The sequence below is a fragment of the Mytilinidion resinicola genome (assembly GCF_010093595.1).
Source record: "Mytilinidion resinicola strain CBS 304.34 unplaced genomic scaffold BDZ99scaffold_15, whole genome shotgun sequence".
Lineage (NCBI taxonomy): Eukaryota > Fungi > Ascomycota > Dothideomycetes > Mytilinidiales > Mytilinidiaceae > Mytilinidion > Mytilinidion resinicola.
Window position 1 is genome coordinate 1,141,142 of NW_022985451.1, and position 25,291 is coordinate 1,166,432.

The 25,291-nt window shown below is 53.8% G+C and overlaps 10 protein-coding genes across 10 annotated transcripts; 4 read left to right on the forward strand and 6 right to left on the reverse strand.

Annotated features, from left to right (window-relative positions):
- Window positions 1-29: 29 nt before the first annotated feature.
- Window positions 30-1,612, reverse strand: BDZ99DRAFT_573713 (uncharacterized protein; the record flags this gene model as incomplete). The annotated part of the gene is made up of 1 exon (XM_033728315.1): window positions 30-1,612. One exon carries the CDS (start codon window positions 1,610-1,612, stop codon window positions 131-133), a length of 1,482 nt encoding a protein of 493 aa, XP_033574006.1. The 3' UTR covers window positions 30-130.
- Window positions 1,613-3,802: 2,190 nt separating this feature from the next.
- BDZ99DRAFT_465776 (chitinase 1 precursor) lies at window positions 3,803-5,519 on the forward strand. Its single transcript, XM_033720629.1, has 4 exons — window positions 3,803-4,268; window positions 4,323-4,347; window positions 4,396-4,630; window positions 4,677-5,519. Exons 1-4 carry the CDS (start codon window positions 4,045-4,047, stop codon window positions 5,345-5,347), a joined length of 1,155 nt encoding a protein of 384 aa, XP_033574007.1. The 5' UTR covers window positions 3,803-4,044; the 3' UTR covers window positions 5,348-5,519.
- Window positions 5,520-5,869: 350 nt separating this feature from the next.
- On the forward strand, window positions 5,870-8,963 carry BDZ99DRAFT_448762 (uncharacterized protein). The gene is made up of 6 exons (XM_033718079.1): window positions 5,870-5,976; window positions 6,041-6,744; window positions 6,847-7,125; window positions 7,174-7,289; window positions 7,339-8,121; window positions 8,194-8,963. Exons 1-6 carry the CDS (start codon window positions 5,952-5,954, stop codon window positions 8,795-8,797), a joined length of 2,511 nt encoding a protein of 836 aa, XP_033574008.1. The 5' UTR covers window positions 5,870-5,951; the 3' UTR covers window positions 8,798-8,963.
- Window positions 8,964-9,493: 530 nt separating this feature from the next.
- On the reverse strand, window positions 9,494-10,335 carry BDZ99DRAFT_490103 (uncharacterized protein; the record flags this gene model as incomplete). The annotated part of the gene is made up of 2 exons (XM_033723033.1): window positions 9,494-10,046; window positions 10,127-10,335. 2 exons carry the CDS (start codon window positions 10,333-10,335, stop codon window positions 9,494-9,496), a joined length of 762 nt encoding a protein of 253 aa, XP_033574009.1.
- Window positions 10,336-11,019: 684 nt separating this feature from the next.
- BDZ99DRAFT_465779 (uncharacterized protein) lies at window positions 11,020-11,352 on the reverse strand. Its single transcript, XM_033720630.1, has one exon. It carries the CDS (start codon window positions 11,246-11,248, stop codon window positions 11,063-11,065), a length of 186 nt encoding a protein of 61 aa, XP_033574010.1. The 5' UTR covers window positions 11,249-11,352; the 3' UTR covers window positions 11,020-11,062.
- A 198-nt stretch (window positions 11,353-11,550) lies between these two features.
- Window positions 11,551-13,794, reverse strand: BDZ99DRAFT_573717 (SET domain-containing protein). Its single transcript, XM_033728316.1, has 4 exons — window positions 12,544-13,794; window positions 12,376-12,480; window positions 12,159-12,317; window positions 11,551-12,095 (listed from the first exon to the last, which is right to left on the reverse strand). Exons 1-4 carry the CDS (start codon window positions 13,729-13,731, stop codon window positions 11,946-11,948), a joined length of 1,602 nt encoding a protein of 533 aa, XP_033574011.1. The 5' UTR covers window positions 13,732-13,794; the 3' UTR covers window positions 11,551-11,945.
- Window positions 13,795-14,150: 356 nt separating this feature from the next.
- BDZ99DRAFT_465780 (uncharacterized protein) lies at window positions 14,151-15,033 on the reverse strand. The gene has a single exon (XM_033720631.1). It carries the CDS (start codon window positions 14,748-14,750, stop codon window positions 14,526-14,528), a length of 225 nt encoding a protein of 74 aa, XP_033574012.1. The 5' UTR covers window positions 14,751-15,033; the 3' UTR covers window positions 14,151-14,525.
- An 824-nt stretch (window positions 15,034-15,857) lies between these two features.
- BDZ99DRAFT_573718 (uncharacterized protein) lies at window positions 15,858-17,077 on the forward strand. Its single transcript, XM_033728317.1, has 3 exons — window positions 15,858-16,267; window positions 16,495-16,633; window positions 16,800-17,077. Exons 1-3 carry the CDS (start codon window positions 15,927-15,929, stop codon window positions 17,058-17,060), a joined length of 741 nt encoding a protein of 246 aa, XP_033574013.1. The 5' UTR covers window positions 15,858-15,926; the 3' UTR covers window positions 17,061-17,077.
- Window positions 17,078-17,096: 19 nt separating this feature from the next.
- On the reverse strand, window positions 17,097-20,021 carry BDZ99DRAFT_422433 (alpha/beta-hydrolase). The gene is made up of 2 exons (XM_033716985.1): window positions 17,888-20,021; window positions 17,097-17,830 (listed from the first exon to the last, which is right to left on the reverse strand). Exons 1-2 carry the CDS (start codon window positions 19,929-19,931, stop codon window positions 17,541-17,543), a joined length of 2,334 nt encoding a protein of 777 aa, XP_033574014.1. The 5' UTR covers window positions 19,932-20,021; the 3' UTR covers window positions 17,097-17,540.
- A 704-nt stretch (window positions 20,022-20,725) lies between these two features.
- BDZ99DRAFT_422436 (peroxisomal biogenesis factor 6) lies at window positions 20,726-25,238 on the forward strand (the record flags this gene model as incomplete). The annotated part of the gene is made up of 3 exons (XM_033716986.1): window positions 20,726-20,897; window positions 20,966-24,443; window positions 24,507-25,238. 3 exons carry the CDS (start codon window positions 20,726-20,728, stop codon window positions 25,159-25,161), a joined length of 4,305 nt encoding a protein of 1,434 aa, XP_033574015.1. The 3' UTR covers window positions 25,162-25,238.
- Between the last annotated feature and the right edge of the window lie 53 nt (window positions 25,239-25,291).

Below are 25,291 nucleotides of genomic sequence, written 5' to 3' on the forward strand. Positions count from 1 at the left end.
TTACGAAGTTCTTGAAGTTACGGCCACGCCTGGTACTCATATTGTTACATTTATACAATTATATACAATTACAATCTATTTCCCCATTTCGACCCTCTGCCCCTTACAACCACCCCATCTCGCTCCCACGTCAAGGGTGGGGGCCAATCACCCTCTGTGCCCTCCACGCCTCCTCTCTCGCCTCATTTGCCGCCAAATCCGCCAATTCGTTGCCAAAAAGGCCCTTATGACTCGGGACCCAGCATAGTTCGATCTTGTACCCAAACTGTTCAATCGCGTACGTGGAGGCTGCAATGTTCTTGATCATGGGCCATATTGGGACGATGGGTCCAAGTGGCCACGTCTTGATAAGGTCGAGCGCCGTCGTGCAATCCGAGTAAATAACCACCACTTTCCCTGCCACGCTTTCGGTCGAGCTGTTCGCATTGTCGGAAATTCGCCTCTTTGCGGTCTCTAATGCGTCGATAATGGCCCAGACTTCGGCGTGCGTCGACGTGGTTCCCCGCTCACAGGTCATAGTCTTTGTGACCCATGGCGTTCCGGTTGAGGCCATGTTGTGCTTGTACGCGACGGCAGCACCAGCCGCGCCTGCTCTATTCACCGAAGCGTCCGCCCAAAACACGTATCGTACTGCCGCTTGGGTGCCATAGTGGCCGGTGTACTCTCGGGAGGCGATGCGACAAGCCTTCGCGTGGTTGTCTTTGATGACCTTACCTGCGAACCCGTGGTCGAGATATTGCGCGAGAGCGTCGGTCACGGTGTCCGTCTCGTCGTCGCTCAAGCTCCGAAGCGTCTGGTGCCAGTCGATCCACTTCTGCGAATGCGCCATCGTCTTCATTAAGTCCTTTGACTGCTCAAACTGCTGTTGTTGCATTTCCCGGAACTTCTCAACCGCTCCTACCCAGGTGGCTATGTCTGCTTGCGTGTGCGCCACGTGGTTCTTGAGTACGCGCAGGTCTGTCAATATGCGTTCTTCAGCTTTTGCCTCGTCCCGTCGCTGTTTGACACGGTCTCTCTCCGTCGTGAGTATGTCCACCACCCGGTCCCGCGCGACTTCCTCGGCTTTCGTACGCGGAGCAACATTGCGGACCGCTTCCAGCTCGGTTTTTCTCAGCTCGGCGTGCAAGTCGTGGTTCCTCTGCCCGATAAGTTCTTCCATTTTCGCCAGCCATGCACGCGCCCGCCCCTCTTTCCGTTCAAGTGTTGCTTCGACCGCTTCTGTTGATTCAAATGGCACCGTTTCTTGCTCCTCCCGCTCTCCGAGCTCCTCTTCCCACCCTTCAGGTCCTTCTTTTGTCAACGGACGTGCCACATCTTCCTGCTCTTCCAACTCTTCTAACCGTTCCGCCCGCCTCTTGACCTCTCCAACGATAATTTCCAACAATACTTCTCTTGACGCCACTTCTCGTACTTTTAGGAACATATTCAAAGTGTGAGTATCAGGGTCAGTTGCGTCCGTGCTCGCCTGCGCCGCGGCGCCCTTCCGCTCTCTCTCATCTTCTGCGACAACTTCAAGAAGATAGAGAAGTTCGTCCCACGCAGCGTCAGTCTGTGGCACGTTCTCTGCCGCATCATCGAGAACATCCGCGAGCGAGAGAGCGACAGCGGCCATGGCCAGGGCGGGGTGACGTGAAGCCTGGAAAGCATGATTAGTACGTGTGGTGCAGGCTACGTGGTCTCGTTGGACGCGTTCCAGTAATGTCAGTCTTTGTGGGTTAGTGAGGATCAAGCGCAGTAGCTGATGCGCGAAGTTGTGGTTGTTTTGCTGACGAGGTTGGAGGCAGAGTGTTTTGAGGCAAGCGAGAGGTGTTGTGGGGCAGGCGCGACGAACGCATGGTCATAGCTTTACCGCCAAAAGAGGCTTAGCGTGATCTGTCAGGCTCCGCTCAGCGTGAAGTGGTAGTCCGTGATGATATCGTCTGAGGTGGCCCGGCATATCATAAAATTTCGTGAAGTGATGGTTTTGGCTAGCCTGATAGCTCGCTGGAGGACCTCGAGCGGTGCTAGGCCAGTGTACACAAGCAAGTGTAGACCTGAGAATGATGGAACTTTTTCGAGATAATGGCACTTCGCACGCATTCACGGACTGGGGAACGTAAAGTGGTAGTCTACTCTGATATCGTCTGAGGTGGCTTAGAGAGCTTTTAGACTGACCAAAACTACTGCTTCACGAGCTTTGATGATATGCCGGAGGACCTCAAACAGTATCAGACTAGTGTACACTCGCAAGTGTGTCTGAGAATGGGAAGTTTTGGAACTATAATGGCTTTGTGGCTCCGAGGAACATGAAGTGGTAGTCTATTCTAATGCCGCTTGAGGTGGCCCAGCGAACTATAAAAATACTACTCCACGATAATTTATAATATACCAAAGTGCCTCAAACAGTGCTAGGCTAGTGTATACAAAAGTGTACACCTGTAAATAAACGGAAATGTTTGAAATGGGACTTCACATTCGTGGGACTGCTAGGCTCCGTGGCTCATTTGAACGAAAAGCGGCAGACCATTCTAATACCGTCTGAGGTGGCCTAGGGAGCTATCCGGCTTTTCAAAACTGCAGTTTTCTATTCTTTGACAACGTATCAGAGGACCTCAAGCGGTGCTCGGCAAGTGCACACCAAATAAGCGAGGGTTTAAAATAGAAGCAGAGATTTGTGAAGTGCCACTTTTTGTTCAGGTCAGCTTGGGTGTTATGCTCCGATCCACACACCACGCGATAAAGAATGCATCTTGATATGACATGGACACTATGGCCTGATCCGTAAAGCCACCCAGCAACTCTGCATCTCACACTTGATGACACTGCATCACTCAGCTCCACTCTGCAACGTCACAATGTCGCCTCTCGGGAGAACTGATTAAAGCCAGTTAGCCAACGGTGATCTGAGGGGTCCATGCAGCGGCAGGTGTGTCTCCGCTCCACCCTCTCGTCCTCTTCGGCCCTGACTGGCATTTGGCACGCGATCTAATGCACGCTGGCGCCGCTCTCGCGACTCCGAGGCGGGTCCAGCTGCGATGCCATACTGCCGGACACTGGCTGCCTCATTCTGAACCGTCAGACCATTTGTCGAACCTCTTTGCGTCCTCAAAGTCTGTATACGAGGGTGGAAATCGGCCAGCTCAGCGCTCATGCGTCGCCGGCCCAGCACCGCCTCGCCTCGCATCGCAATTCGCCACGGCCCTGAGCAGGTTCGCCCCCATGTTCGATGGTTGATGCACGCCATGGCCGGCCCCCTCGCTGCGGCAGTAGAGGGACACATCCCATTCGCCCCCGCTGTGCCGCAGAGCGGAAGGGTGCATATGCCGTGGGGTCCGCTGCCACCGCGATGGCCCAAATCTGCGCCGCCACGATGCCGGACGGGCTGCATGTCTTCAACCTCATCACTCGCCGCCTCTGACTCGCTGCAGCCCGCCGTGCCCCGCTGGAAACGTCCAGCCAGATAGCCGCAAGCGCAGATCCCCCAGACGCGCACCAACAGCCGCCAGACCTGCTAGGACGCCCACATCCCCCCTTCCCCCCCCAACGCCCACCGCTGCCGCTGCTCCCAGCTGTCCATCAATTGGCACAAGCCGCGCCGGCTCCCAGTCGCAGCAGTCATCGTGGCCTCGGGATGGTGTGCGTCTCGGCCAATCGCTGACGCTTCCGTCGCTGGAGACGTAGATGCTTTGCGGTGATCGTCAGCCGCTGGGGGTCGACCACCACTAACCTGCGAGCCAAGTCTGGGCCCTCCCCGAGCAGAGTGCTCTCATGGACCTATATTCAGACTCCAGCCCGCCTCGCAGTTCCTCCTCACTCTCCAATATTTCCTGCTCTCGCGCGTGCCAATCGGAGTAAACTGCGCGCCCCAACGGCCACCATGTGCGACATAGGCCTGGAATTGTCTTTATCATCTTGCGGTACTAACCTTCTATAGTGCGTGGTCACAGCAGCGCTCACCTACCTTTATATACACTTATCTCCTTCACCATGTGTTGAGACTCGGGCCATCCCAGTCTCTCCTTGTCTGCCCAGACTCGAGCTGCACCTAAGCCCGCAGCTAACCCCATGGCTGGCGTGTTTGGCCCACAGCGACCCAATTGGTTGTTCGAATCCACTCAGCAGTTTCTCAGCCGTCAGCGCCCGCCAACCTCACTCTCACCTTCATGCCCCCCACCCGTCAATATGTACTTCAACGGCGTCTACTATCCAAATTGGCGCATTTATAAGAACCAACCGCCGTCTTCTCTCAATCTCGATGTCATCTCCCACGTTTTCTATGCCTTTGCATGGTTAGTTGCGGCTCCTAGCTCATGTCAGGACCGTTACGCTAACAGCATCACTAGGGTGAAGACCGACGGCACTATTTATGTATGTTTCATTGTGGTCTTCCGGGATTATCCTGCTAATAATTTACAGCTTAGTGACGAATGGGCAGACTCCCAGATCGATGTGGATGGTGTCAAGGGCTGTCTCAATGCTTTCGCTGCGCTGAAAAAGAAGTACACTGTCTTGAGGGTCATCTTGTCAGTCGGCGGGGGCGGCAAAGGTAGCGAAACATTTGCAGAGGCGGCTCGCACTCCAGCCTCGCGAGAACGATTCGCACAGACGGCGCGAGACCTGTGCATCCAGTACAACCTTGATGGCATCGACAGTGAGTAATGCTACCGCCAGCAACCTCTCTTTGCTCACTCGTCCAGTCGACTGGGAACATCCAGCGGACCCCCAACAAGGCAACGACTATGTCCAGCTTCTCGCGACCTTGCGTGCTTTCCTGCCCGCCCCGCGCTTTACGCTCTCTTCAGCCCTTCCGGCTGGCGAGTGGGCACTTAGGAACATCAATCTCGCAAATGCAGCGCAATATCTAGACCTGATCAATCTGATGTCTTACGACTTCTCGGGCCCTTGGGTAAAAGCATGCGGACACCATGCCCAGCTTTACACTCCTCAGGTGCCGCATAACGATGACGCATCGATATCCTGCCATTCAGCTGTAGCTTATATCCTCAAGCAAGGCGTTTCGCCCAACAAGCTTCTCCTGGGGGTTCCTGCTTATGGACGCTCGTTTCTAAACACCCATGGTGTTGGACATCCCTTCTCAGGCACAGCAGGAGAAGAAGGCACTTTCGAATACAAAGACCTCCCTCGCCCCGGGACACAAGAGCTGGTCGATGAACAAGTAGGCGCTGCATATTGCGTCGGGGGAGACGGAGGGTTCATCACGTATGACAACCCTCAGACGGTGAAGATGAAGGCGAATTATGCCAAGCAAAATGGGCTGGCTGGACTGTTTTATTGGACTGGCACTGGAGATTCGAGCGACACAGCGCGGAGTCTGGCATACAATGGGTATATTGGCTTGCATCAATGAGCGTTTCGGCTGATGAGCACATCGGTCAATGAGCGTATCAGTTTCCTTGATGCAGCACAGTCAGCTTTTGACTAAAGTAGTGCATGCAGGACGGAAAAGGTTCATTTGGGTTATTGGAGGCGGCTCGTGGGGGATGGAAAATACAATTTCTCAGAACGCGATCTTGAAAGAGTATAATGTAAATCAGTATCCTTCAAGGCGGCCCTTCAAGTGACGTGTGGAATACCGGGAGAATACCCCTGAGGCCTCATGACACTGCAGCTGAAATCTCGTGGAGCAGTTTATTTGATTTCTCATTGTGTCAACAGAACCACACGCAGTTCGCATTCTTTGAAACATCCAGAATTAGTTATACTGATTCCTAGGGAACTGTCAAATGTCGTCGTGACATGGCGTTCTGCGCTCGGACCAGGCTCGCCAACGACCGTCGATCTGACATCTGGCATTGAAAGGCGACGACGACTGAAACAGACCCGGATGCCAATTATATCTCTCCTAGCTCAACTTTGCAGCGTCGTACCTCTCACTTTATTTCTGATTCCTTCTCACATCAACCAGGTTCCCGCGAACCGCGTGCGTCTCAATGCAGGCGTAAACTGACTTAATGCCTTCAGCTGCTCTGGACTCCGGTATACCCCAGGTGCCCTCTTCCAAACAAACAGCCCCCTTCTGTAACTGACCGGCCAAACCCAGTGGACTACGACCCGATCGACCACCTCAACGCCCTCTTCTCGCACCCCTCGACCCTCCCCGCCGTGCGCGCCACCTCGGCAACGCTCCGCAACTACCAAGATGACCTAGACGAGGACATCGCGGCCTTCGTGGCCTCGCAGACGGCCTCGGACGCCTCGAGCGTGCAGCGCATCCAAGCCGCGAAGGCCGAGCTCGCGGACCTCTTCCGCAAGATCGAGAATGTGCGCGCCAGGGCTATCCAAACCGAGCAGGCCATCACGGAGATGACGGCGGACATCAAGCGGCTGGACCACACGAAGCGCAACCTCACGCTGTCGATGACGGCGCTGAAGCGCCTGCAGATGCTCACGACGGCGTACGAGCAGCTGCGCGGCCTGAGCAAGACCCGGCAGTACCGCGAGTGCGCGCAGCTGCTGCAGGCCGTCATCCAGCTCGTCGCGCATTTTAAGAGCTATAGGAGCATTGATCAGATTGCGGCGCTGAGTCGGAATGTGGCGGAGCTGCAGCGGGAGTTGCTGGAGCAGATTTGCGAGGATTTTGAGGTTATATTCGCGAAGGGGGAGGTGGGCGCCCGCAAGGCGATGCTAGGCGAGGCGTGTTTGGTTATGGATGCGCTGGGGGAGCATGCGAGGGTGAGGTTGGTGAACTGGTATTGCAATACGCAGCTGAGGGAGTATCGGCAGGTGTTTCGCGGGAATGATGAAGTATGGGCTTTCAATTTCAATTCTTTCAGCCCCGATTCCTTTCTTCGTCTTGATCACATAGAGCTCCCAACGATGGCAATTTGACGACTAATTGGTTTTTAGGCTGGCTCGCTGGACAATATTTCCAGGAGGTATTCGTGGTTCAACCGGATGCTGAAGACGTACGATGTCGAGCATGCGTCGATATTTCCGCCGTATTGGAAGGTTAATGAGATGCTTGCGAATGCTTTCTGTGAGGGCACGAGAGACGATTTTAAGGCTATACTCCAGCGGTCAACGCGACGGACCGATGGCCAGACGTTGGATGTGAATTTACTGCTCTCGTGTTTGCAAGAGACTCTAGATTTCGAACACAATCTGGAGAGGAAATTCTCGAACGAGGTAGGGAAGGCTTGATTTTAGCTGATGTTCAAATGCTAAATCAGACAGTCTCGATCTTCGATAGACACCATGGCTTCGAAAGACGATCGGCCACACGCGTTTGGTCAAGCCATATCTGAGGCTTTTGAGCCTTATATGAGCCTCTGGGTTGAGTCTCAAGACAAGTAGGGTCTTTGTATTTGCACATTACGTACCCACAACTGACCATCATAGACAACTTGGAACACTAATACCCAAGTATCGACAACAACCTCTCCGTAACGCTGAAGAGGAATTCTCGTCTCAGGCAGTCATTGCTTCATCTACGGAACTCTTCCACTTCTATCGCCTCACGCTTGCTCAATGCGCGAAGCTCTCTACCGGAACTAGACTGCTCGAGCTATCTACAACGTTTGCGAAGTACCTAGATCAGTATGGTCAGCAGGTGCTGTATCACTTCCTCAGCGAGCGGCCAGGTCCGCAGGAGCCCTCTCTAGAAGACATTGTTCTCATATTGAACACGGCCGACTATTGCTATCTCACGTCCAACCAGCTTGAGGAGAAGATCAAAGCCCGTATCGACGAAGATCTAAGATCTAAAGTCGACCTCCAAAGCCAGGCCGATGCCTTCATGGGTATAGCAAGCGCAGCCGTTCGAACTCTCGTCCGTAAAGTCGAGATCGACTGCGAGTCGAGCTGGAGAGAAATGCGCAACACGCCATGGAGCAAGCTCGAGAGCGTAGGCGATCAGAGCACGTATGTCGCGGAGCTGTTGCGACACGTGAAGGCCAAGTCCGGGGAAATCCTCGCTTTACTGCACAAGCAGCAATACGCGCGTGCGTTTTGCGACAACCTGGTCGACCTAATGGCGAACACCTACATCGCCAACATCGTGCAGAGCAGGCCGATCTCCGAGGTCGGCGCAGAGCAAATGCTGCTAGACTCGTACGTCCTGAAGAAAGGCTTCACCGAAATCCCCGTCATCAACGAAGAGCCCGGCACACCGCCCCCAGCCAGGTACGTCCCTCCCCCTCCCCCTCCCCCCTCCCCTCATCCAGATAGCACACACTAACACCGCCTCCCCCACAGCTTCGTCAAACGCGTCACGCACTCCATGTCCAAAACCGACCCGCTCCTCAAAACCCTCCAAGTGCGGCCCTCGCCGCCCGAAGCCCTCGTGCAAGCCTACCTCATCCACATCGCCGACCGCTCCGACGCAAACTTCCGCAAAATCCTCGACCTGAAAGGCATCCGCAAGGCCGACCAGCCGCACCTCGTCGACCTCTTCGCCGCGTTCCGCGCCGCGCCCGCCAACAACGCGAACCTCGTGCCGCAGTCCGCGCTGCTCACCCCGCTGCTGATCCCCTCCGGGCATATCGGCACGGGCATGGGCAGTCTGGGGAATGCGTCGAGTGTCATGGGCACGCCGGGCTTGGCGGGGGGCAGGTTTGATCCGGCGACGTTTGGGAGCGCGTTGATGAGTGCGGCGAGGGATGGAGTGGATCGGTTTGGGAGTCCGGCGTTGGGGAGTAGTAGTGCGACGATGGGCGGCACGGCGGGTGGGGCGCAGCAAGGCGGGCAGCAGGAGACGGAGAAGGGGGCGGCGGGGAATTTGGAGGGGAACTTGAAGAATATCGGGAAGTTTTTTCGGAGGGATATGAGTAGTTTTGGGCGGTTTGGGAGGGGGGAGTGAGGAGGGGGAAGGTGAGTTGAGTTGAGGATGAGAGGAAGGGAAATGATTGGGAAGCGTGAGGCGTGGCGTGTGACACTAACTTAGGGGGCGGCTTTGTTAGAAATGTATCATAAGTTTTGGGTACACAGATATTTCACAGCACGCGTTCCGATTGTGCTCGCTCAACACCACCACCGTCAGGAGTAACCCGCCGAGGTTGCAGGTAGTTAGTCTAATTCCCGCTACATCAACCGTGCCGAACTGGATCCCGAACAATCCCGTCAAATAAGTCATTATAGCTACATAGGTGAGCGAGGCGCTTAAAGCATGCCTGCAACTTGTAAGAAAGGGAGCAGCCGGCCCGCCAACCGCTAGCGCCGATTCCAGCGGTGAGAGAGGAGGATTAACCTAGCGCCCGGCGGATGGAGATGTGCTGCATGAAAGGCCGTTCTCGTTCTCTTAGCCGGGGGTTCCGCATGCTTGCATGGATGCTGTGACGCCGTGAAAGGATGGGCGATCATCAGCCCTATCCGTCCTGTACATTTGCCCTGTTGGGGTCCCCGCCCGTGAGGCACAGCCATGCATGCCTGCCCAGAACGCCTCGCTTAACGCAGTTGCAAGAGGAAGATAACGCGGGCCCCCAGCTATACGACATCGGCAAGAGGATGCTGAGGACTCTGGTATTATCCATTGGATGAAATGGCTGGTGGTCGTGTTTCAGTGCCGGCGGTTCCTCCCACCACCACCGCCCCGACGCTTCTTGCGATTGTCCTGCCAGCCGCCCCGGAACCGTCCCTGCTGTCCACCGCCCTGATTCGGGTTCCTATCCTCCCGCTCCCGCTCCCTCTCCTCCTCCTTCTCGCGCTCGATCTCCCGTGCGAGTCGCTCAGCCTCCAATTCCTCCCGGGACTTCTCCACTCGCACTTCTGGTTTCTTGAGGTCCAGCGGATATCGCGGGTGTCCGCCGTTCTTGCACGCCTTGCCCTCTGGGCAGAAGCCCGCGAGGTAGAACGGGCACAGCTTGTCCTTCTTCACATGCTTGTTCGCGCAGTGCGGGCCGAGCGGGCAGAAGCCGCGGTCGTAGTGGGGGCAGGGCGGGCGCTTCGAGTCGGGGTCGATGTGCAGATAGAGGCAGTCGTCGCCGTTGGAGCAGGTCAGGGTCCGGGCGTAGTACGAGCACTCGGGCATCCGACGCAGGTTGTACTCGTGCAGGAACTCGCATGCGTCGCCCTTCTTGCACAGCCCGCGCAGCCAATGCTTGCATACGAGACTGGAAGATCGGATGGGGTTAGCGATGGGTTGGCGGCAGGGATATGTGAGGGAACGGCACGGGAGGGGGTGAGGACGCACTTGTTGTAGGATGACGAGACGTGGTGCTTGTCGGGACAGTTGTTGCCTAGCGGACAGTGGCCTTGCATGTAGGCCTTGCAGGATGGCCGGTTCGGGTCGAGGCCGAAGCGGTACTCGCGCCGCAGGAAGTCGGAGAAGCTGAAGTTGTAGGCGGGCTGCGCCGCGGGCTGGACGAGGTCCCCGGGCGCCCTCTGCACCTCGGCCGTCATGATGGAGCGCCGCGCTGCTGTGTGTGACTAGAATCAGGAGCTCTCTGGATGCTCAGCGGCTGGCTGGGGGCGATGGCAGGCCTTGGGATGAGGTGCAGCGGCGGGCGTGTTCTGCAGGCGAGTGTGGGGAAGCAGCAGGATGGTGTCGTGCGTCGGGCACGGGCTGGCTGAGGTCTACGCGGTCGGCTGCGTGAAGTCCGAGACAGGTGTGGATGGAGCGGGCAGTGGTTGGAGGGATGGGTAGTGCAGGTGGACGAGGTGTTGGTGAATGTTCGAAGGCGCATCGGAGGTGATCCAAAATGCAGCTTCCAAATCGGAGCTTGTGCACGGACTGTTCCTGCTAGCGTCCCGACTGACAACGTCTTGCCATCAATTTGTGCACACTCGTCTGCCATTGCTTGGGGTAACCCCCATATGTTACCATATTACCAAACCTGCTGTAGAATTCAATACCGTGCAGACTGGGCTACCTCTTAACCGACCAGCCGCTAGCTAGCTAGGCCACTCCAGGCGGGGGCATCAAGTGAGCAAGAGTCGGACTGAAGCACTGCTGTACTTGTGTGCCCAAGGTCATGGCCCCAGACTTAAGTCTCTTCACACAAAAGGCTCCGTATATCCGCTCGGCACTGACTGCCTGAGGTGCTTATGCTTTCTATCGTGATAAAGTCAACACCAACCAAGAAGCGCAAATAGTCTCGGAATAGGGACCTTATATCCTCAGCTTTGTCTATACTCCATGCTGTCTTTGGAAAATTCCTACTTGGCTGGCAATACCACAATTCACTGTCGACGTGCACGATAGCATCACCTCGGACAGCCTCGGATATGCCACAGAGATAATGCATTCGGACCAGAAACTTGCAAAGCTGTAAAGGAACACGTAAACATTATATCTCGAGCACAGTATCTGCATATCTGTGCTGCTTGAGCGACAGTAGAGATCTATAGCTGCATCACAAGAGGTTAGGAGCGGACTAGCGGTATTCTAATCATGCTGATGTCAGAACAACATACTACAATAACTACACGCTTTACTAGCTTGGATCGGGGGCCGGTACACTAGGCTGATTTTAGCATGACTCTGCCTATGCTGTAATTGACCTTACTAAACTATTTATTTGCGCACTTGTTCTCGCGATGCCTGCGAGTATAAACAGGTAAATAAGCGCATGGCGATAGCTGCATAGTGTCAAGCAGCGTAGTATGTATATATATACACAGTCCTTTTATTCAACAGAGGATCTCGAGCTTCTAATGCCAAGCATCTCTAGCCCACGTGATAACCATGCGTGCATCTTGGCTTTAGTATAATGATCGCAACACGCGCGGGTGGTTGAATGGTCCTTCCCAAGGACGGTGTGGTACGCTACGCATGCTCTTTCGTACAGAGTAAGGTACTCGTTGTAGCAATGCCGACTTGCGAGGAGGTGAGCGAGGCAGTATACACTTGTTAGCGTGTCTAGATGCTCAGGCCCTAGCACCGTCTCCCGCAGCGCCGGTCTGGCGTGGTAGTATAATCCTTCCCAAAAGATTATGATGCACTGTCCAGAAGACTCCCATTAATCTTCCCATTAATTTAGCTGTCCCTTTGAGTGCGCCTCGGTTCCCACTCAGGAACTCTCCCCGATGCGGAGTGGAAAGTGAACATGGCCATTAAACTCATCCCATTTTCGATGGAGCATTGCTCGCCAATCCGGGTCTTTCAACACCTTGCACTCGGCCTTATGCCCTTTTTCAATCCAATCGGCTTTTTGGCAAACCTGTTTACACCTTGTCAGTATTCAAGCCAATGGGGCGTTGGGCTAAATGAAAGAATACCTTACCCTGTTGCAATACCAGAAAGAGGAGCACTTGCCGCACTGCTTTAGAGAAGTCCCCTTCTTACCGCATCCATGGCATATCCTGACACCGTCAAGCTCCGTGGAGAACTTCTGGACATTTTCACTCAAGTTCTGCAACCTATCCAATGATAAAGGAAAGATCTGCAGGCTTTTAGTTAGCAGACTATAGTCAAGTCATGTCACAGTCTGGATACCTTACCTTCATCATCTGGGGATTCTCGTGGCGGATACCGGGTTCGCAGGACATGAAGGCATGGCGTACAGCGTACAGAATCGCAACCGTATATCCCTTCTGAATCTGTGACTAGGCCAATTCACCGCCTCTGCAATTGGTATGAAAGAACAGTGGAAGAGTTGCGCCATCGACATCCTTGACCGTCATGTGCAGGCGAACGAAGAAGTCAAAATCCCGAATCTCCGCCAGAAAGCACCAGTGACGCACCGGTCGGCGATTGGCCATATCTCTACACTCAAAGTATTTTGATTCAAAGTCGCGCTCGTCCGGGAGATCATCGAAGCTAGGGAAGGTCTCAGGGTCGCGAAGACCTGCCAGTTGTCCTTGGGCAGTTTCCTTCCTCCTCTTCCAAAGCCAGTCTTCGAACTCCTTTGGTCCTAGTCCCTGCGGAACTTCATCCAGTGTCGTCTTCCACTTCATTGACATGCCGTAGTAATCATGTGTCGCGGGGTCTCGAACTAGCTTGCTGTACTGAATCACCTCAGGGCTGTCGTCACCGATGGTGGTCAGATACAGAGGCACCAATCTCTCTGCGAAGATGCGCCCCCTCGCCAAGTCTCCATTTGCGATAGCAATTTGAAAGGCGTCGGGATATGCCCGAGCCAGGCTGACTTCGTTCGGAGTTAGTTCGTTCCAGAGCCGGACCTGTTCATCGATGTAGCTAAGCATCCGCCGGGCAGATGAAACGAGCCCTGGTACGCCACCTTGATCGATGATGCAATCTAATTCATGAATACGATCCAACTTTGAATCGCTGTCCCTGCTCTGGTCGGGCGGTAAAGAGCAGAGTCGACACGAACACGTAAACTTGAAATTCTCCCAAAGCTCTTCCTGTCGTGCCCGACGGTTTCTGCGACTGCCCAGGTAAGATATAGTGATTTCCTCCCCTTTGCGGATATCTCTTACAGCATGGATCGTGAGCTGGTTAAGATTCTCGTTCCAAAAGTTTTGTGCATTATTGTCACAGGCGTGATTGATCCGGCATGCTTTGAAAAAAATACCCTCTTCATCTAAAACCGGTCCGATACGTAGGGCATTCGTTCGAAAGATGCCGCGCCACCTCTCTGTAGAGTTGGTGTAAGGATAGATATTGTCCATAGAAAAGAACTCTCGTTGCTGGCCTTCGCTTAGAGAGCTAACTTGCTGACAAATGCGAATCTGTAGTTGCTCCATATCTGCGACATGTCGACCCGAAGCGATAATGGGTTTCTCGGAGATGATCCGCGTGCCCTTGGGAATGTCCTTAGTCGCGATGAGGCCTTTACCCTTCCCGGGCACATCTTCAACAGCGTACATGGGTAGGCTCGCTGTAACTCCCATTGTGCTAGCTTTTTCCTCTTCCCAAAGTTACTTTTCAATCACCGCGCCTTGGTTCTTTATTTCAGGTTCCATAAGAGAGTTTGGAGGACATGTGCGGTGTCTCCGTTGAGATAAGCAGCGGGGTAGTGCGCCAGCCGTGACATCTGCAGCCATCGATCGCCTGATGGCTGCATGGAACAACCTGTTGTAACGGGCTGGGCATATGCTCGAGGCTGCGCCATCGTGCACGGATATACGGCTCGTGCGCGGGAAACTGTGTAACTTTGCACCAACGGCATAGCCCTAGCGCTCAGCCTGGTCAGCCATGTGCACGAAGGACCTCAGCGCTATGTGGCTTCGACTGCGCCCCTCCATTCGCACGAGCTGTCACGCGGAGGCAAAGAATGTAATCAGAAGTCCAAAATTGTATCAGAACGAAAGGGCCTTCTAAACGTGTGTAGAGCCACGCTACTCAGCATTGCACGTACTACGATCTCGTAGTTTTCTTTCTATACCTACTAAGTTAGCACGTGTTACAGGAACAAGCGCGCGCAATGGGGAACACTGTCAGGCGTGCGATGTGTTGTACAGCAGCTCGTCGATGCGCAGCCCCAGTTCCAGCCTTGCCTATCTCACTCCTCTCTCTTGCCGCCTCGGGGGAACCGTCATATTCAGCCAACTTGTCGAGGAGGCCAGGCGTCTTTTAGAGGAGGCCAAGTAGGAGAGCGCTTCCGGGACCCAAGAAGGCCGTTTAGCAAGTGAATAGACAAAAGTATAGGCCTCCGAGCCTTGTACCAACATGAGAATAGTCTCCGTTAAGGTCGACCAGCTCGAGAGGGACTTTGTCCTTGAACACCGCCAAAACGACGGAGCTTGTCTAAGCATTGTGCTCTGCGTACATCCGTTTCTAGACTTCGGGGGAGGTTCGAGAAGCATACGGTCGAGCAAATACCAACCACGATGACATTTATATTGGGAAAGGCAGGATGGACTACAGCCCACGGATGTGGACTTGAAGAATAAGAAGCCCAAGGAGGCATTCTCAGCGACTCAGGCGGCTTTGTTCATCTAGATATACGATGACAAAACGGGGGAGATTTGAGAGGTGGCTTCTCGTACTAATGAAGATCGCGATGGTTTGCACAGCCCGTGTCTATGTAAAAGTGCTTTGGAATAACAGACTTATGTATTGAGAAAGATATCGTTACTTGGCGTAGATAGAGAAGTCGCGGATATGTCCTTGTGAGAATATTCGCACACAAAAAGACTGGAGGCGAAGATCCGCGAAGGATACGAGAACCTTACCATCGTGAGAATCGTACGGGACCAGGACACGGTCTGAAGTAGCCTAGCAACCTTATACACCGGACGACGAGCATCCGTGCGAGTATAAGTCAGTCTAGATTTTCCGGCAGGTTTAGACGCCGAGGCGGCAGTGTTTCGGGAATCCTTTCCGAAGATACCTGTAGACCTCCGCATAGACTTTAAATGGGCGTTCCATCGCATATTAGAGAAGGTCGTCGTCGATTCCATCATACCATGGGAAAAGCTGCCGTGTCCAACCTTGCTTCCGCATTTACTCCTATTTTGATAACTCTTCATATTACTCTCTAACATAACTGGATTCAAGCCTATATATATAACCCTGGGAGCGATGATGTCCTTTATAACGCTCACCCGGTAGCACGCTTCTTGGGAGGATGATTTTGGAAGGGAAGAATCTAGGTCTTGCAAGGAATAAAAGACGGAACGGGACTTCGAGTCTCAGGGTGGTATTGAGGAACTAGTGACTGGGAAGTCTAGAGGCGGGCGGCCTTGTTTTTACGCTTGTAAGGAGTTCAATCGAGACACCTGAACTGGCATACGACAGCTTTCTCGTAGAAATGGCGCGTATTCCTGCATAGCTACACGTGCCGTACTTCTCCCACCCGTATTGACGTACAAATAAGGTAACCAAAAAGCAGATCAGAAGAAAATAAGTAAACAAAGAACTGCCAAACTCACGCCTCGCTTAGTAGTACCACGAACTTCGCCCTCTCCTATTGACACCCCAATCGGGCATTCTTTATCTTTATCCGCCACAAAGACCACGAGCCTCAACCACCACGAAGACAAGCTCAAATACCAAGGATATGGGCTCATATACTCCAAGACAACCACAGCGCCATCCAGGAAGACATCAACCCACCGCAAACAGTCCGCCTGCATCGTCCATAATGGCCCCATACCAGCACCTCGACGACCCCTATGACTACGAATCATCCCCTACCCCGCGGAAACCCATCTTCACAGCCTGCCGCGCCTTCTCCGTCGTTTTCGCCGTCGCCGTGTTCGCCGTCATCATCTTCCAAGCGCAGATTTGGACACTGCTGCAGAAAATTCATTTCGGGCAATGCGGAGGGGCGATAACGCACAACGTGCTCTTCCACGACCGCAAGGATCTAGGAGATGCGGGAGCGGTGGGGGATCAAGCGTGGAAAGCGCTGATGCCGCCTCCGACGGCAGATTCGCGCGAGGGGGTGATCACCGTACAGATCAACGAGACGTATACGCTTCCGTAAGTGTTGTCTTAGACTATTGGGGTAGTTTCTTGGGAGGCATTTGTAGGACTGCGCGTGCTAGTCTCCGAACCCATGAAAGAAACTCTGGATTGATGCACTTACCCAGCAAGACTCAGAACACCGATAACCTCTCCGTGCTTCTGTTATCTTCATCTCCTCCAGCTTCAATTTAGCAGTGGACCATCCTATCTTCAGCAATGCTGACATACGACTGAATGCACAGCTACGAAGCCTCCTACACCCACGCCCTCCACTGCCTCGACGCCATGCGCAACATGTTCTTCCACGAGCCCGCTTCCGTCCTCCAAGCCAACATCAAAAAGCGTGAGCACATGGGACACTGCCTGTCTTACGTAGCACAGGTAAGCTCCCGTTCCACAATCATCCTTTTGCCTCATTTCTTCTCCTTTCTCACACATAAAATACTCTTTCTCCCTTGGCACACAGACTGTATTTTCCTACACCATCTTCTTTCTCCCCTTCCCCTTCCCCCACCCACCCACTTCCTCCCAGCTAACACCCCTCCAGCACGTCCTCTGCTCCGCCGACGACACAATCGAGCGCGTGAAACCCCCGCGAGATTCTGCGGGCAACTACCTCCCCGAAGAAGGCGACGGGCAGAGCGCGCGGCAGGAGTTGCATACCTGCCGCGATCGATCGAAGACAGAGCAGATACTGCACGAGTTGACGCACGCAGAGCCGAGATCGCTGAAGTATCCCGAGGTGAGGAGGGAGGTTGATCGTCTCGATGAATACTATGAGGAGTGTCCGGGGTGTTTTTATAATTGAGGTTTAGGAGGGAAGAGGGAGAGGGAGAGGGTGTTTGTTGTAAATGTTATGAATATGATTGGGAATATATACACTCATTCTCAGAAGAAACATTGATGTTGTGTGCGAGTCGCAGAAGGGAGAATCTCTATATACGCAGTCTTGAAATGTGGACCTAAGATGCAAAGGACAAGAGGAAAGAGATTGACCTCCCACATGGGAAAGCCGCTGCGACATTATCTGCGTGTCGAACTACCAAGACACAGAAATTACTTAAGTATGGAATGCTTGGCAAAATCAACGGTGGAAAAATGTCGAACACAGACAAAATCTGCATCTTGACGTTTCTTGGACTGCCACACTATCCAAAGAGAAAAGAATCTGGGTATTGTTGCTTTCAAACCCCGTACCTCTTGGATCTCAGGTTTAGAACTATACTTCCAAGACACATATTCAAAAGAGAAAGAAGAAAAATCTTGGTAAGTATTGTTATTTCAAACCTCAAACCTCCTGCTGGATCTCAGCCTCTAGATCGCGATCCCCCTCTCCACCACCTCCGCCAACCTGTTGCTTCCCTTTCTCACTCCACTCGCCCGCCACGGTATCTAACTGCGGCTTAACACTCTCCCTTTTCCCACGTCTTATGTAAAAGTCGGTGATTTCTTCGCAGCCCTTAGGCGTTCGACAGATTTTCCTGGCGGATTCAGGGGCGGTGCGCCATAGGACCTGTCGGACCTCTTTGCCGACTTTCTCGATGCTGTCCATACTCCAGAGGGGATCGAGGTGTTCGTCTATCAAATATGTGAGCTTTATCGAGATGGTGGGGCCGGGTAGGTAGGGGAACTTACAGCCTTCAATGATCTTAGAATGAACAAGATCAACATGCGGCTCGCGGTTACGATCAAATCGGCGTAGAAGCCTGCGACCATCTACCAGATCGTCTGCACCACAGACCCAGAGCGCGAAGGGGGGAGTTTGCGGCCCGTACCACGCGTAGCGCGAGCGGTCTGTGTTTCGGCGGCGGAGTACGCGGTCTTTAGTTATTCGCTGCTCCGTTGTGGACTCCTTGAGGCCGGGCCTTGAGGGCCTTCCTTCTTCGTCATCCGAAGATTCATCGCTTGATTGTTCCCGCACTTGGTCTTCTTCCTCGTCCTCGCGGTCTTCGGTTGTTTTCTCCTCTTTTGTGGCTAGGATACACTTTTGTCTCGCGAAGCATTCTCGTCCTAGCCACCATCGCATTGACTCCGCGCTTACGTAGACAGGCGCGAATTGGAACATTCGGTCTCTTAGACCGCGCTCCCAGCGCTCGTCGGTCCAGTTGAACAAGAAGGCGAACACTCGGTAACCCATCGCGCCGTAGAAACTCCCTGGTAACAGCGAATGCATGGTCATCATGAACGGGATGAACGCATGAATACCAAAGAATATACGAAACATACCCGGTGATATTACACGCATGAACTTGAAGTACATCTTCCCGATCAGCGGACCTGCATACGCTGCCGGTGCCAATCCGCAAAACACGCTAATCTTCTCACCGATATCCGGACGTTGCTCTTTAGCAAGGGCAACGAGCGTTTGCGTTGTTCCTTGGCTATGGGCGACGAGGCCGAGTTTCTCGAATGCGGTTTCGGACAAGACGCGTGAGATGAGAGCGGGGAGATCTAAACATCCCATCTGCCGAATATTCCAGGCCCACATGCGCGGATCGCTGTACTTGAGCACGTTGTGTCGTGGGTGGAATCCGCAACGATTATTGCCAAGCCAGACGTCGTAGCCGGATTTGGCGAGGAAAAAGGCGAGGCTGTCGTCGTCGTTTGTGCAATAGGCGCCGGCAGATTGGAGGAGGCCATGGATGAGGAGGATCGGGTATTTTTTATTCCCGGGCTTGTATGGAGATGATGGGGCGGCGTCATTTGGAGAGTGTGAGGGGAAGATGTCTGGAGAGTGGTGTTCGCGGTCTTTGGCGGAGTGAGTGCGCTGCTCGCGGGGGTTGTAGACGTGCCATAGTTCGATGATGAAGCCGTCTTCTGTTTGGACGTCGAAGATCTCGCAATCTAGGCCGACACGGCGGGCATAGTAGCCAACATCGCACACTATAGGGTCCTTTCCTCCTTCCAACGGGGCAAATTCCTCAGCATCCTCTGCGCTGTCACTGATGATGCTTTCGGTCACGTGGCTGTGCCTTTTCGATTTCTTCTTTTTCTTTTCCCAGGCTCTCTCAGCAAGTTTCCGCGCTTTTTTTCGCCGCTCCTCCTCTTCATAAAACGGTCGCCTTTTATCAGGGTTCCGGAATGTAATCCTGAGCCATATATGGCTCCACATTAACGGTATGCTAGTGAAAGCGGCACCTAGTATTATGACTAGTAGGAAATTTAGAGATAGCACAGCTGACGACACTCTGAGAGCCAAGCATTGGATACGACGCAATAGCGTAGGAGGGCCATATAGCGGTAATGGAGGAAACAAGGGATTCGTTCTTGATGGTGGAGCTGCCTGTCTCAATGGGGCCTCTGGCTCTATGCTCTGCTTTGAGTCTCCTTCGCTTGGTCGTGCCCCATGGATAGATTCTCTCCCTGGACCTTCGCTATCATGAACAGGCTCTGTTTCTGACGGGTCTCGGTCCTCGATAATATCTTTCAGTCGGTTGAGCTTGATTGCTTCCTCCACAGGTACAGCAGGCAGCCGTCCTCCATTAGCTGTCTGGATTACGGGATCGTTTGGAGTGATGAACTTCGCTTCAATGGCCTGAGTGGATCCTGTGCTTTCGTCTTCCTGGGATGGACTGTACAGTGCCAATCGCTCAGATTGGTGGGCGAATCCAATGGCGGCTTCGGCCTTGGTGGAAGCCTTGTCCTCAACTTTCTGTTTAACGGCTGAGAGGCTAGGCATTGCTAGATTCCCTAGCGCAGTGAAGCTGTGGAGAAGACAGTGGAGAATACGAGGTACATGTGGAATGTCCCCCGGGATAGTAGAGAAAGACGATGACAGAAGGAAATCTCGGGAGACGCGATAATATAACGTGCCGCGACGGGCGTCTATTGTATTTGTAGTAACGACTGGGGACCGGGCACCACAAGCAAATGCGTTGGAAAGTGCGATATAGATAACAATGGTGGTGGCGCAGAGCGTTCGCCCACACCTGCCGCTATCATGCAAGTTTCTTCGTTGTGCCGCCGCTTGTGTGCAAATGATGTCAGGCTGCGGCCGGGGAGATCATCCCTGCTTTGGGTCTGACGGGTCAACCTGGGGATCGGGGACGTGGAACATATGCTTAAGTTGGTGGATATGCGAGTGATTGGAAGAATGAGGCATGGAAAGGACGGCATGCCGTTGGACCATCTCCAGAGCATATCATCAGTTCTTTCTCCATTCCGCTCTGCCAAGACTTTCCGCTATTTCCGCCAAGCCTCCACCCATTATTCCTTTTTCCATCGGAAAGCATAGCATCCCAAACGAGATCGCATGCATAAAGAAATCACTTGAGCCTCGCTCGTATGCGACCATATGCACCAATTCTATACCCTCCCGCCCAAGCTTCTAGAGTCAGCTGCAAAGAAATAGCCTCGGTTCGCGCATATTCACATCCTTGGCGCTTGAAGCCGAACATCACTTCTATGCGCTGCTGAGCTTGTGCCTCCTCGTCCTCTGACCGCAATTGGGTCTTTACGCGTCCGTCAAATACCATGGAGATCCAAGAGAGGCCGCTCAATCCTCGCAAGAGGCGCAGGCGGAGGAGAGCAGACCGGCCCGCCATCTCCGCCCGACTGCTGCTGGACGAGAGAATGAAGGGAGAAGTTGGAGTGCTCTCCGAGGATCTGTTTACGGATTTGTTCCCAGAAAGTAAGCAGCAGTCTGGTATGTATCGAAGCGGGTTTCCGCCTGTCTAGCAGTCTGCTAATGCGCGATCACAGCGAACGAGCAAGCTCCCGCACCCGATCGCGTCCATCATGTAGCCATAACCCCCTGGCTTCCAAGCTCCATAGCTTCGCCGCGAAGCGCATCATGGGCCATACTGCCTGTACGAGCTGCGTTGAAGGCAGATTCCACCACGACTCGACCCCATTCGTCCCTCCAGTTCCCCGCGACATCGCTTGCCCTCCAGTCCTTCATACACACATTGCATACTTTGTCGCCCAACAAGCAACAACGAAGAGACACTCCGATTGAGATCAGGATACTAGATGTGCTTCCGGTTGGCCTCGATACTGTCTTCGTTAGCCTGGACACAGATGCGCTGAGGAAGCTGGATGAGGTGCACGCAAAATTTGGGGGAGGCTTCGGGGTTAGACGCGCCAACGGCACCGTCAAGGGCCCCAAGGAACGGTTTCTCGAGGTCAATGGCGTATCTGGAAAAGCAAAAGCAGGCGTGGATCTTACCACACAAGAGCAGATGTGGAAAAATGCCGTCCGTGATGCCCTCAAGGAGCCTACGGTCGTCCATACTGGAGATCTACTACCACTGCCGCTTCCGTCCCATCCTATAACACATGTTCCACCGCCCCCAGCCAAAATCACGGCATGTGAGCCCGTATCTCAGGGATTACTTCTACCAAACACGAAAATAGTGGTCCTCCGATCCCATGGTCATTCTAAATTATCGAAAGTGATTGCGCCTGTAGCTTCTCAAATACAGAGCGGAGTTGGAGAAGATGATGAAGATACGTCAAATGAACAATTCTATTCTGCGGCAGAGGAAAGAACTTCGTCACAAGGAGCAACCCCACCGGATGAGGAACATTCAACAACCGATAACCTAGATTCCGAGCTATCAGGCACAGATGGTGGAGATCTATCCGATGACGATGATATGATATCCCTGAGCGCCCCTATGCTACCCCCTCAGTCTTCCGGGGTCCTTTCCTCATTTTCCTCTGCAACACCCCGTCCAGGAGGATTCCATACGAATGGCATTGCCACACCTGGATCAGTCTTTTCTAGCTTTACAGCAACAACAGCACGTGGGCCGACCTCATCAAAATCAAAAGTGTTCAAAGCCCAGGGACTGGTACAACCTATATCAGATGAGCTACTCCATCCAAAGCCAGGAAGTGAGGATGACGAAGAAGCACGGGTTTTCGTTGACACCAATACCCTAGTAAAGGTGGGGTGCTTCTCTGGAGACTGGGTTAAACTAGAAGCTGCTGCAGAGCCCCCACAACACGGACTTGGGGCCTGGGGCTTCGGCGCTTTTGGCGAAGAGCATGAGGACCCTCCGGAATGGCGGGCGGCGAGAATATTTGGCTTGCCCGAGAGCTTGTCTAAGAAGTCTCATCGGTACCCTGTCAATAGATTGACGAATCGGAGGTCAAGTTTCTCTGGCATGCTTCCATCTGCTCCAGCATCACAAGCCTACGTATCCCCTGTTCTCTTGGCCAACCTAGGAGAACCCACACATCTACGCATATCATCTCTTTCGCCCCTTCAGGTATCCCACTTGCCACGAGGTTCAATCCAGAAGCCACGTTTAACCAGTTCCTCTTTACCTCCCTCGGCAAAGGAGGTTACGTTATTGAAGCTTTCGACTCCCTTGTCTACCGATCGGTTGCTCCAATCTAGCCTTTTTGCTGCTCTAAAGGAGTACTTCGAGCAGAAGCGAAGATTAGTAAAAAGTGGTGACCTGGTGGGGATCTCCATTGACGAACGATTGGGTAAAGCCGTGTTCCAAGCGTCTGCTACCGAGGACGATGCTGGAACCGAAGATTTACTATTCAAGTCAAAACAAAAAAGCTCGCAAGACTCGTCAGCTGTCGAAGAATGGAATCCGAAGGCAGTTGCATGGTTCAAAGTTGGCAATGTCATTGCGGCCCAGTCCGAGACTTTGGACAATGATGAGATGCAGATTTGGGGCGGAGTAGTATCAGTGGATGCTGCAAGCACCAAAATGGTACAAGCAGGAAGCGAGCAGGGCAAGGTTCCTGCTACCATCAACAGCTCCTGGCAGTATTATCTAAATGCAAAACGAGCGCCTGTTTCCTCTGCGCAGGCTTCCGCACAAGCTATGGGAATAGATGACCTTCCAAAGCCCTATGTATCTTCACTTCGACGTCGCCTAAGAGAGCTGATGTCTGCAGCTACGAGCCTACGAGCCATACATTTGGGACTCCCCCCATTGGCTATTCTGATCACTTCGACCCAGCGAGGCATTGGGAAAGCCACTGTTGCCACACTCGCTGGCGAGGACTTGGGACTTCATACCTTTTCCATTGATGCGTTCGACATCTTGACCGAAGGCGGCGCAGGCGGAGGTGATGTCAAGACAGAAGCTTTCCTCAAAGCGAGGGCAGAACGCGCTCTCACCTGTGGTGCAGAATACACAACCCTCCTCGTCAAGCATGTCGAAGCCCTAAATGCCGACCGGATGACCACAGCTCTCAAAGAGATACTCGCAGACTCTCGAGTCCTGATAGCAACCACGACAGAAATCGATAAAGTCCCTGAAGGAATCCGCGGCCTCTTCACTCACGAACTCGAGATGTCCGCTCCCGACGAAGGCGAGCGAGAGGGGATACTTCGAGGCGTAGTTGAGAACTCTGGCATCCGTCTATCCCCCGACGTCGAGCTCTCCAGCGTCGCCATCAAGACCGCCGCCCTCGTCGCTGGCGACCTCGTCGACGTGGTCGACCGTGCTCTCGTGGCGAAACAAACCCGCCTTGAATCCCTCGCCGAGTCGGCCACCAAGGCGCTCTCCCTCCCCTCCTCCGTGACTGTCAAAGACATCGAGCTAGCCGGAGGCCCTGCTAGTACTAGCCTCGCGAAAGTTGACCTGGATGCTGCCGTTGACGCCGCCCGCAAGAACTTTGCCGACGCCATCGGGGCCCCCAAGATCCCCAACGTCAGTTGGTCCGACGTCGGTGGCCTCACGCACGTCAAGGACGCGGTTATGGAAACGATCCAACTGCCTCTCGCGCGCCCAGAGCTTTTCGCCAAAGGCATGAAGAAGCGCAGCGGCATCCTCTTCTACGGTCCCCCGGGCACTGGAAAAACACTCCTCGCGAAAGCCATCGCGACCGAGTTCTCGCTCAATTTCTTCAGTGTTAAGGGGCCTGAGCTGTTGAATATGTATATCGGCGAGTCTGAAGCGAATGTGCGGCGTGTATTTCAGAGAGCTAGGGATGCGAGACCTTGCGTTGTGTTCTTCGACGAGCTGGACTCCGTTGCACCCAAGAGAGGAAATCAAGGAGACAGTGGGGGTGTCATGGACCGTATCGTCTCCCAACTCCTCGCCGAACTCGACGGGATGAGTGATGGCGGAGAAGGTGTTTTCGTCATCGGAGCCACCAACCGCCCTGATCTCCTCGATCAAGCACTATTAAGACCTGGGCGGTTTGATAAAATGCTCTACCTAGGAGTGTCGGATACACATGACAAGCAACAAACTATCCTCGAAGCTCTGACGCGAAAGTACGTATACTTCCCTCCCCTCAATCTATTTTGGAACCCGTATACTCACGACCCGGCATCCAGGTTCACACTCCACCCCACCCTCTCCCTCCCCCGCATCGCCGCCGCCCTCCCCTTCACCTACACGGGCGCGGACATGTACGCCCTCTGCTCCGACGCCATGCTCAAAGCTATCACGCGGCAAGCGCGCGCCGTGGACGAAAAAGTAAAAGCGCACAACGCGTCTAACCCGCCGATCTCGATAGCGTATTTCTTCGACCACTTAGCTAAAGAAGAGGATATGGCTGTCATGGTCACGGAGCAGGATTTCTTGGAGGCGGAAAGGGAGCTCGTGCCGAGCGTGAGTGCGGATGAGTTGGGACATTATGATAAGGTGCGGCGGAGCTTTGAGGGCGCGGAGGAGAAGGGGAAGGGGAAGGAGGCGGGGATGGTGGTTCGGCAGCAGGTGTCGAATGCGGCTGCTAAGGGGAAGGGGAAGGGGAAGATGGGGGCGCCGCCGGCTGTGGTTGATGGGCCCGCTCAGGCAGCGGGGGATAGTGGGAGTGATGATGATTATGTCATTCGGACTGACCATCTCATCACGAACGGCTCTGCTGGTAGTGGGGACGGTAAGGGCAAAGGCAAGGGAAAAGGAAAAGGTAAGGGGAAGGGGAGTGTTGATATTGCGGAAGGCGGGTTCGGTGACGCGGCGGAGGGGGAGGAGGATTTGTATAGTTAGACATCTAGCAAGTATTGGGAATTGTATTACTACTTAAATGGGGCGTCTTTCTACGGCCGCCTCGGCTTACCCTCCCCGTCTTTCTTCTTCTTCGGCATTAAGAATCTGGATGCTAGTGCTTCCATGACAC